Source organism: Oncorhynchus tshawytscha, linkage group LG18, assembly GCF_018296145.1.
Source record: "Oncorhynchus tshawytscha isolate Ot180627B linkage group LG18, Otsh_v2.0, whole genome shotgun sequence".
Lineage (NCBI taxonomy): Eukaryota > Metazoa > Chordata > Actinopteri > Salmoniformes > Salmonidae > Oncorhynchus > Oncorhynchus tshawytscha.
Window position 1 is genome coordinate 17,398,050 of NC_056446.1, and position 12,035 is coordinate 17,410,084.

Consider the following 12,035-nt stretch of genomic DNA (forward strand, 5'->3'; position numbering starts at 1 on the left):
AGGAGAAATGTAAAACTTGTAGTGTATTTGAGGTTTCAAAAGTCTTCTGACATTTTTTAATTTCCACTTTGAAACGTCAGACTTGATTTTGCCTTGTGGAAAATATTTCAACCCCTACAAAAATGTCAATTCATTATAATCCACATAATAATTCACATTTCCTGTTGCTGCAGGATTATTTTCCTGCTGTAGCAAACTGTCTCAAATTAAGATCCTACATCTGTAAGGATCAGATCACACCATTATGTGAAAAGCTACTTTGGAACATGTCAGTTGGACAAAACAAGACAAATGTCGAACTATTCCATTGTGGTTCCATTGTGGTGTACCTTGTGTAACATGTGCTTTCCATCAAGGCCAAGCTAATTCTACAAACAAGTCTGAAGTCAGTCCACTGGTTCCAAGTACAACAAACCATTGAACGATGTCCCTTAACCATGTTTCAGATTTTGCCTTAAGCTCCTCTGCTTTAGTCAGAGGGTGTGGTGAAACAAGAATGACATACCAACAGGAAACCAGTGTGATTTATGGGATTACACAACTTCAATAATCATATTGTCTTTATATTACAGTATATTAATCCATTTATATTATCTTGGGATCAACTTAATGCTTTAATTACATTGTTTTCAACAGGGCCTCCAGGACCAAAGGGTGAGAAGGGCGATGTTGGGCCACTTGGGTCCCCTGGTGTGGCAGGCCTCACAGGGATGAGCGGTTCGTACACTGTACAGTACTGTCATTTGTCCTATTCTAGCTTTCAACATACATTACTTTCTTCAACCATTATTTAAACCAATTTTTTCTAAACTTATCTTACTGTAATTGGCCCAGGTCCCAATTGTGATTTATGTAAACCCTCAAGGACCCTCAAAGACTTATTTCCAAGAAGAATGCTGAAAGCAAGCCTCCCTTTAGGAACATGGGACATTTGTTATAGCCACCCAAAGCACTCCTCCTACCACATTCAAAATCTCAGTTGTTCCACTCATTCCTACTCATTAAAGAGTTGGGTACTCCAGTACATTACCTTGTGAGTAATGCAGTGACAATATCTTCAATACCTAGTGAACGGGACCACTGGTGGTTCCAAACCCATAAATCCACTGTTTGCTAACAACCTAATAACAGCCCCTCAAACTGGGCTCAAAGCATCCTGGGAAAGGGAGTAAGGGCATTCCATTAGAGAGTCTTTCATGACATAATGAAATGATGAATAAAGAAAGAGAACATTGGAAAATGTTATTATGGCATGCAATCGTACTCAAATATCCTGATAAGATAGGTTGTTTTCATTCTTTGAAATGCATGCCAGATATCCTGTTTGAAAAGACTTGGGAAAATACATGTATCTATGTCTTCCCGGCAGGTTTTACAGGAGAAAAAGGCACCCAGGGTCCAAGGGGACTAAAAGGCCCGAGCGGCCCCGACGGCCGACAGGGGGAGAAAGGGGATATGGGACCCAAAGGGCCCAAAGGTATGTCTGATATCATTACAGTCTGACAGCTGTAGAATCATTAGTTAAACTATCATCTGTACCTTCCTGTCTCTTTGAACCTTAAAGGGGTGCTCTGACCGATTGTGCCACCGTGCTCTCTCTTTGGCTCAGGCTCCAGAGAAGGTAATCCAAGGCAGATGGATGGAGGATCAGGGTCAATTCCGTCTGATTTGTTGTGTCTCATTGACAACTATATCTGCAGGCCCTCTGCCTTCCCATCCTAACCCACAGCAGACCTACCTTATCAGCTGATGTGCTGAGCCAACCTAAAACCTTGAAGATAGAAATACACTTCATGATCAAAAGTATGTGGACACGTGCTCATCGAACATATAATTTCAAAATCTTGGTCATTAATATTTTTATTTTACCTTTATTTAACTAGGCAAGTCAGTTAAAAACAAATTCTTATTTTCAATGACGGCCTAGGAACAGTGGGTTAACTGCCTGTTCAGGGGCAGAACGACAGATTTGTACCTTGTCAGCTAGGGGATTTGAACTTGCAACCTTTCGGTTACTAGTCCAACACTCTAACTAGTAGGCTAACCACTAGGCTACCCTGCCGCCCCAATATGGAGTTGCCTACACCTTTGCTGGAACATCGCTACGGCGACTTGCTTCCATTCAGCCAAGTCAATTAGATTTTTACACGCTACGCACGTCAGCACTCGGCGGTCCCATTCTGTGAGCTTGCGTGGCCTATCACTTCGTGGCTAAGCCATTGTTGCTCCTAGACCTCTCACACACATGATTCGAGACACAGCGCCTTATCGTATTGGTCATAGATTTGACTCTCCACAATAGGCCTATTCTATTTCTCCATGCTAAACAAACAGCTGTTCTGGATCAGTTTAGTTTGGCTGAACTGTCCGGCGCTGGAGGCTCAAACCCCTGTGAGCCAACGACATTAAGATGGGATGTGGATGCCCTGTGCTGTCTATCTGCCCAGGCCTCCCAGGCCCAGCTCTATTAGACTGACTCACTGAGACTACAACACGCAATTAACAGGGTTAGAGAAATATCAGTGATGCTTGCAAAAGGGTCCTTGTGGAAAAGGCAGAGGTGTTTTGGGGCTTGTTAAAGCAGGCCTATGAATAGCCAGGCAGTTTCATTAAGTCTGTTTTTCTGTGAATAGTGGTGTTTGCAGTAGGTGTTTGAACCAGAGTGGTCAATTTCTCAACCTACAATGAGGATGTGGTCAGCACAAAGCACTACCCGACACTTGGTGGTTCGGTCTGGGCGCCACTGCAATTGGTCCCTTTCCTGTGATTTTGAATATGAAAATTCACGAAGTAAACGTGGGATAATGGTCACTTTATAATCATTGTGTAATGTTACTTTATTACAGTAACAGCTCATAACCACACCTTGGGGTTTTAGACTTGTAATTACAGAGAAATGTTCCCACAGAACTGAGCGGTAGGACTTCATCAAAGGCATATCTTTAGTTTGTTATTTTTATGAATATTCTACTAAATAGTACAATAATGTTCCTTTTTGCCAGATTTCGTGGTGTCCTCTATTATCATGGACATACTTCTGGTATTACACATTAAAATACAACACATCTGAAGATTTTATTGAGCGGAATTAAAGATTGAAATGGAATGATTACTTCATTTTTTACAGCCTCTCTCAAGTCCAGACAGTAAATCTAGAATTTCAGATGAAACTGCAAGGCTCCAGAATGTCCCTGCGTCCACACTCCGATCCTCATCAGATCAACATCAGATGCCCTCATTCAGGACACAAATGTGGAGGATCTACTTTCAATTGCATTTATAAGACTGTTAACTGGCCTCAAGTAGTGAGGCTTTTCTATGTCTTTAAAGCATATAACATCATCGGACAAGCCAGAAAGATGCCATGACGATTCTCTCCGCTCACTCTGAAAGAGGAGATGCTGGACAACTGTGCTTTCAGCCTCTCAATCCCAGTCATTTTGTTAATTAAATCCTTTAATCGTTAAATTGATGTTGTCTTTTGCCCTGACCCCTTTTTGTCTTTCAAAATTTGGCATACAATCCACAGACAGCTGAGTTGCCTCAGATGTTGAGAGCAACAAGCAAAACAATGGCCCACAATAATGGACTTCAGATCACAGAGAATCAAGGACATATGGGTTCATGTTGACTTTTGGGGAAACATACACCCTGACCATATTTGCTATTTGTACTGTTTCTAGTCCGCTGCATTGGCTAGGAAAACCAAAAGCCAAAGGGGGTTGTAGTTCACAAGGGGGTTGTCCTATAATTTGTATGTCTAATGACAAGGTGATTACATTTCGTTCGTGAGGCTTCAATTCAGGTTAACAAGATAATAAGGTATCCAAAGGGAAATTGAGCTGAGGGATAATGTTTAATTTCAGACCTGAGGTTGGTATATCTGGCGTTCTTCTCAGGGTGAGGGGGGCTATTTTAGAGCTACGTTATGTTCCCCCAACCAAGAGCAAAAAGACCCTCTCATGTCTCCCAAGTATTCCAGTAAGGCAATTTGGAAACCTCAAACCATAGCCTATATTTAGGCCTAATCCCTGCCCACCCAGAGTCAACCATGACAGATGGAGAGGGCACCGCTCAGAGAAGTAGCATGCTGGGAGGTTCTCTAGGGACATACACATAATACTGTTCTTCTTCAAGTGAATCACTTGTGTTCAGTTTAATTTTGTACTTGCATGATGTTATATACACTGCTCAAAAAAATAAAGGGAACACTTAAACAACACAATGTAACTCCAAGTCAATCACACTTTTGTGAAATCAATCTGTCCACTTAGGAAGCAACACTGATTGACAATACATTTCACATGCTCTTGTGCAAATGGAATAGTTAACAGGTGGAAATTATAGGCAAATAGCAAGACACCCCCAATAAAGGAGTGGTTCTGCAGGTGGTGACCACAGACCACTTCTCAGTTCCTATGCTTCCTGGCTGATGTTTTGGTCACTTTTGAATGCTGGCGGTGCTTTCACTCTAGTGGTAGCATGAGACGGAGTCTACAACCCACACAAGTGGCTCAGGTAGTGCAGCTCATCCAGGATGGGACATCAATGCGAGCTGTGGCAAGAAGGTTTGCTGTGTCTGTCAGCGTAGTGTCCAGAGCATGGAGGCGCTACCAGGAGACAGGCCAGTACATCAGGAGACGTGGAGGAGGCCGTAGGAGGGCAACAACCCAGCAGCAGGACCGCTACCTACGCCTTTGTGCAAGGAGGAGCAGGAGGAGCACTGCCAGAGCCCTGCAAAATTACCTCCAGCAGACCATAAATGTGCATGTGTCTGCTCAAACGGTCAGAAACAGACTCTATGAGGGTGGTATGAGGGCCCGATGTCCACAGGTGGGGGTTGTGCTTACAGCCCAACACCGTGCAGGACGTTTGGCATTTGCCAGAGAACACCAAGATTGGCAAATTCGCCACTGGTGCCCTGTGCTCTTCACAGATGAAAGCAGGTTCACACTGAGCACATGTGACAGACGTGACAGAGTCTGGAGACAGCGTGGAGAACGTTCTGCTGCCTGCAACATCCTCCAGCATGACCGGTTTGGCAGTGGATCAGTCATGGTGTGGGGTGGCATTTCTTTGGGGGGCCGCACAGCCCTCCATGTGCTCGCCAGAGGTAGCCTGACTGCCATGAGGTACCGAGATGAGATCCTCAGACCCCTTGTGAGACCATATGCTGGTGCGGTTGGCCCTGGGTTCCTCCTAATGCAAGACAATGCTAGACCTCATGTGGCTGGAGTGTGTCAACAGTTCCTGCAAGAGGAAGGCATTGATGCTATGGACTGGCCCGCCTGTTCCCCAGACCTGAATCCAATTGAGCACATCTGGGACATCATGTCTCGCTCCATCCACCAACGCCACGTTGCACCACAGACTGTCCAGGAGTTGGCGGATGCTTTAGACCAGGTCTGGGAGGAGATCCCTCAGGAGACCATCCGCCACCTCATCAGGAGCATGCCCAGGCATTGTAGGGAGGTCATACAGACACGTGGAGGCCATACACACTACTGAGCCTCATTTGGACTTGTTTTAAGGACATTACATCAAAGTTGGATCAGCCTGTAGTTAGTGTGGTTTTCCACTTTAATTTTGAGTGTGACTCCAAATCCAGACTCCATGGGTTGATCAATTTGATTTCCATTGATAATTTTTGTGTGATTTTGTTGTCAGCACATTCAACTATGTAAAAAAAAAAGTATTTTATAAGAATATTTCATTCATTCAGATCTAGGATGTGTTATTTTAGTGTTCCCTTTATTTTTTTGAGCAGTGTATTCATCTGTGTTACTTCTTATTCTGCCACTGAGCGTAACACAATATTTTGTTGTCTGTCTTTCATTTCCAAGGTGACAAAGGAGACAGAGGACTGAAGGGCGAGAAGGGAGACCGAGGTGACCGTGGTGAAAAAACAGGTGAGACCAGTGAGCAGTGAAGAGTTATGGGATTGCTGATCCCTCCTCATCCTCCAAATGATCTTGGTCGATGATGGTGTCCATTGTTATCTGCGTACATATCGCTGACACTGCTGCATCGTAAAATGAGTTATTGGAATAGGTTGTAATAAAACCCAGGTAGGCTATAGAATTTAACCCTAACTGACCTACCAATCAACTTTCACTACCTCTGCACTCCTTCGGGGGGTGAAGGAGTGCAGAGGGTCTTTTGAGGCCTTTTCCGTCTCTGTTTTGCTTTGGAATGCTGTTTACTCCATCACAACACATTCCAAAACTCAGCACCATAGCTGAAGTCACATGCTGGTCTCAGTCTAGTGAGTTCATTACTCATTTACATCAGTAGCTGGAGGCTCTCACCTGGCAGACCCCACTTGTAAACAGGGATGCCAGTGGATCAAACAGAAAAATAAACTATTTTTATGGACCGAGCCACAACAGGCATAAATCTCTGCTCTACTTGTACATGGAATGGTCACCTCATATGTTGAAGCAGTTATTAGCGTGACGTTTTACAGGTTTCTTCCTGTATCCAAACCACTCAATATGGCTTACCTCACCAAATAATAAGTATCAAAACATTTATTCACCGAGTTTGAAGCATGGGCAAATTGGTTAGTAGGCCTGGTTGTACTGAGTGGGCTTGTCGTATCGTTGTACAGTATACGCCCTCACACCCCCACTGACAGGTAATTTCAATAAAACCACAATGTGTTTTCAAGCAGGGAAAGAAAACAAACCCGCAAACCTCAATTTCTTCCCTCACACAGGAAATATTATTCTTTCTCTATGACATCATTAAACCCATTTTGGTGTGATGAGAGCTGGAACGGTGTTCTTCTTAAAGTGACAGCTACAAACATCTGAAATACATTTCTCTTCATTAGCTACAACCAGGAAAAGATCAGAACTCCACATTCAAAGCCATGTGATTTAAGAGGTTTTCTTCTGGTACTTGGTCTGGATTTGTTTCCATAATTGTCAAGCTCTCATGCTATAGTGGTTGATGGAAAGCAGTGGTGTCACACAAAGTATAGGTCCTCGTAGTGAGAGGAAGGTCTGTCACAGCTCAGACACTGTGGGGCTCTCCCCCAGTCCCCTTGTTCATTTATCTTCTTTACCCCGCTATACTTTTAGAATGTCACAACTGACAACCATGCTTCTCCTAGAAGGCTGAGAGCTGGCGCTTACCTCAGGCTGAGGGTTATGGCTGAGAGCTGGCGCTTATCTCAGGCTGAGGGTTATGGCTGAGAGCTGGCGCTTACCTCAGGCTGAGGGTTAGGGCTGAGAGCTGGGGCTGAGAGTTGGGGGTGCAGTTGAACCTAAAGCCCCATATACCGTAACTAGCGTGACAAGCTGTAAAATGTCAGGTGCTTTAAAGCTTACTTGGTAATTGTTGCCATAGCGTTGCCTTTCACCCTAACATCCACACACTTCTCAGGATGGGGGTACCGAACTTTGATACGATATCCCAAGAGTCCAACAGAAACTGGAGTAAGCTTGGATTGGAAAGATTATTTTTACAGGACAGGCACAAGCTCCATTCTCCACATTTGAAGTGTCAACCCGGTGCTGAGTTAGAGACTTTACTCATATACACATGCGTGAGCGGTCACATTTACACATGAACAACCGGAAGTTGTGAACATAACACACACTCACGCGTGCACTCAGAACTGCACACACACACGCCCCAAAATGCACAACATTGTCTTAGTCCATTGGTCCAGAAATGTTGTTGCAAAGGGTGGTTCCCTGCCAGATGTTGTAAGCTGTTCCGCTAAGATTCAGATTCACTCCCTTCCTCTTCCCTAAGAGTAGAGAGGAAGGTATAACGTTTGGTTGACTGCCAGTTTTATAGGTCAGTGTAGCCATTTTTGTTTTTTTTAATCAGTTATTGTTTATGGCCTTATTATGTGTTCATACATGCCAAAATCAAGTCAGATATCATTTTCCCCCCAGTGTATTTGTAATGAGTATGATGGGAGACAGAGTGCTTGTTTCAAGCACAGGGCGCAGCAGGTGTTTATTTAGTAAAGGACAACAGGAGGAGGCAGGTAGCTGGGTCCAGGGAAAGGCAGAAGGTCATACACAGGGAATCCAAAAAGGTAACAGTACAGGCAAGGAGAATGGCTAATGACATAGTCCGGGAGATCAGGCAAGAGGTTGATGACAGGAAATCTGATAGGCAAAAGTACAGGCAGGAAATAGAAAAAAAACAATGTTCGTGAATGGATAAAATGGACAAAAACTATGATACACAGGAGGACTAATATGGCCCTAAACAGCGCTCCGCCTAGACCGTGGACAAAAACAAACAATACCTCACAATGATGGGATGCAATGGACTGAACTAAATAGTGTGTGTAAATGGCATACAGGTGTGTGAACAGGTGATCAGAATTCAGGTGATTGGGAGCTGGAGAGTGAGCTGCGTTCAGGGGATCTACATGTTTGAGAGTATGAGTTGGAAGCAGACGTTACAGTATTTTAATAATGAAAAGACCTAGTTAAAATTGTAGCTGTAAGTATAACAAAGTGGGCCAGTGCTCCAATCGCCAAATGCACTGTTGGAAACGTGCCTGCTTTCATAAGGTATTGACAGCACTGTTTTTAGTGTTTTCTCCCATAAGACTAAACAGCTCTTTTTCTAGAGCAAATACTTCAGTTGTGAAACTACAGAGAGATGTCATGAGCGTATTTTAGTTGGCAGTGTTTATTATGATTTTTGTGGAAAAGCAGAAGGGAGGGTGATGTCTATGAATCCATAAAATAGTAATTATACAGATGATTAACAAAACACGAACACAACCGTATTTATACCTTGGTTTTTATGGTAAATGTGAATTAAAAAACTTTTGATTATGGTTTTCATACGCATACCTTGTCCATAATGTAGAGGCCTATGTGATTTTCATTGAAGAGGTAAGGGAGGAGGATGTGATTTGCATAACATACCAATACTAATGGACATACAGTACCAGTCAAAGGTTTGGACACACCTACTCATTCAAGGGTTTTACTTTACAAAACCATGAAATAACACATATGGAATCATGTAGTAACCAAAAAAGTGTTAAACAAATCCAAATATATTTTATATTTAAGATTCTTCAAAGTAGCTACCCTTTGCATTTGTCACACCCTGATTTGTTTCACCTGTCTTTGTGCTTCTCTCCACCCCCCTCCATGTGTCACCCATCTTCCCCATTATCCCCAGTGTATTTGTACCTGGGTTCTCTGTTTGTCTGTTGACAGTTAGTTTTGTTTGTCAAGCCTATCAGCGGTTTTCCCCTTGCTCCTGTCTTTTTCTTGTTTTTCCGGTATTGACCATTCTGCCTGTACCTTGTCACACCACCCTGGATTATTGACCTCTGCCTGCCCTTGACATGTCGTTTTTCCTGCCCCCTGTTCTAGTAATAAACAGTTATTACTTCGACACTGTCTGCATCGGGTTCTTCTCCTGAAACGTGATGGCTTTGCACACTCTTGGCATTCTCTCAACCAGCTTCATGAGGTAGTCACCTGGAATGCATTTCAATTAACAGGTGTGCCTTGTTAAAAGTTCATTTGTGGAATTTCTTTCCTTCTTAATGTGTTTGAGCCAATCAGTTGTGTTGTGACAAGGTAGGGGACGTATACAGAAGATAACCCTATTTGGTAAAAGACCAAGTCCATATATGGCAAGAACTGCTCAAATAAGCAGAGAGAAACGACAGTCCATCATTACTTTAAGACATGAAGGTCAGTCAATCCGGAACATTTCAAGAACTTTGAAAGTTTCTTTAAGTGCAGTCGCAAAAACCATCAGGCACTATGATGAAACTGTCTCTCATGAGGACCGCCACAGGAAAGGAAGAGCCAGAGTTAGAAGATACTTGTTTGGGCCAAGAAATACGAGCAATGGACATTAGACCGGTGGAAATCTGTCCTTTGGTCTGATGAGTCCAAATTTGCGATTTTTGGTTTCCAACCGCTGTGTCTTTGTGAGACGCGAAGTAGGTGAATGGATGAGCTCTGTATGTGTGATTCACCAACCTCAAGCATGGAGGAGGTGTGATGGTGTGGAGTTGCTTTGCTGGTGACACTGTATGATTTATTTAGAACTCAAGGCACACTTAACCAGCATGGCTACCACAGCATTCTGCAGTGATACGTCATCCTATCTGCTTTGTGCTTAGTGGGACTATCATTGGTTTTTCAACAGGATAATGACCAAACACATCTCCAGGCTGTGTAAGGGCTATTTGACCAAGAAGGAGAGTGATGGAGTGCTGCATCAGATGATCTGGCCTCCACAATCACCCAACCTCAACCCAATTGAGATGGTTTGGGATGAGTTGGACTGCAGAGTGAAGGAAAAGCAGCCAACAAGTGCTCAGCATATGTGGGAACTCCTTCAAGACTGTTGGAAAAGCATTCCAGGTGAAGCTGGTTGAGAGAATACCAAGAGTGTGCAGAGCTGTCATCAAGGCAAAGGGTGGCTACTTTGAAGAATCTAAAATTTAAAATATATTTTGATTTGTTTAACACTTTTTTGGTTAGTACATGATTCCATATGTGTTATTCATAGTTCGATGTCTTCACTATTATTCTAGAAAATAGTAAAAATAAAGAAAAAACCCTTGAATGAGTAGGTGTGTCCAAACTTTTGACTGGTACTGTACCTTTGTGTGCCTCCTTGTCTTTATACCTGCAGACAAAGACACAAAAGTGAGCAGTTCAATCATCTTCACCCAAAACAGCTAGCCTTCAACATATTCTAATGGCCTACATATTATTACCTCTCTGTTGATTGATATCCATTGAATTGTGTCCTTTTTCTTTTTGCACAATATGAAAAGGTAGATGGTGTCATCATAAAACAATATTAATTTAGATAATACAAGAACCAAACCTTACCTTAAATTGTGCCGGCACCTGCTGTCCTTTCAAATTCAAATCCAAATGTTTCAGTTGGGCAGTTAGGTTCCTGCAAGGACCCCCACCAACTAAAGAGGTTCCTCGATGAACCCCACCTCATATGGGCTTCTTGGAAGAACCTTTTGGGGGGCATTTTTGGTGCCAGGAACCCTAGGGTTCATAGAAGAACCCTTGTTGAACCCCACATTTTTTGAATGTGGAGGACAGGAGGCACCCAGATCAGCCTCCCACTGAGTTTGCTGGGGGAAAGAGATGCTTGCACACACACACACACACACACACACACACACACACACACACACACACACACACACACACATCACTGGGAGGTGAGGGCTTGCATATGAAACTCCCTTAGGGACTGTGAGCAGGGGCACCTACAGTCCAGGGTAGAACACAGATTGTGTTTGCCTAACCAAAGAACTGACAAACACATTTAGTCAATGAAAGCCAGAGAGATGTAGTGGTGTTTGTATTCAGACGCACAGGTGTCAAGCAGAGATACATTATAGAGTAAATGCTTGTACAAGTTGACAAACTCAACATGGGATATTGTTTGTTATATTGTCCTTGTTCTGCAGTAGGCTACAGCTATTTAGTTTGTCTTGACAAACGGTAATCATTTCACTTGATGATATGGCTGATATCCTGTCCCTGCGTCTCTATTTCTTGTGACAGCATTCTCAGACCTAATTCCACTAACGGATAGGGGAGGCTTTCCTTCTACTGCAGCACATAGTCATAAATGTCTCTCTGTAACAGTGTAACATGGCCCTCTAAAGTGCACTCAATTCTATTTCTCATTTCCCACTTCTCTAAAGGAAGTATTTCATGATTCACTTACAGCTGTACGACTGTTAAGTTTTAGTGATACTACAGTGTCGTGTCTTTGGCTATGCCGGATTAAGTGATATAACATGCTATTCTATAAAATAATTTATCCGTAATTAATATTACCTGATTGAGCTTATCATGTAAATGTAATTAACTAGAGTGTCGGGCACCACGAAATAATATTTATAGAGCTGTTATCTTCCGAATAAACTCTTAAAGACCTAGTAATATTTTACAATATTAATCGTCATCTTAATTCAGTCTCATCTGGAAGTTGTAAATTCTTGGTGATCTAGTTTGGAGTGGACTACATCGTATTTAGTTTGGGCT

At 42.9% G+C, this 12,035-nt stretch overlaps 1 protein-coding gene across 2 annotated transcripts in view; it reads left to right on the forward strand.

Moving 5' to 3' along the window:
- The window catches only part of LOC112217341 (scavenger receptor class A member 5), a 46,512-nt gene that overhangs the window by 23,484 nt on the left and 10,993 nt on the right, over positions 1–12,035 (forward strand). For both annotated transcript variants that reach the window (XM_042300720.1, XM_042300721.1), the window contains 3 exons: positions 637–717; positions 1,370–1,477; positions 5,844–5,909. In XM_042300720.1, coding sequence (XP_042156654.1) covers positions 637–717; positions 1,370–1,477; positions 5,844–5,909 — 255 coding nt within the window. The remainder of the gene's footprint in view (positions 1–636; positions 718–1,369; positions 1,478–5,843; positions 5,910–12,035) is intronic.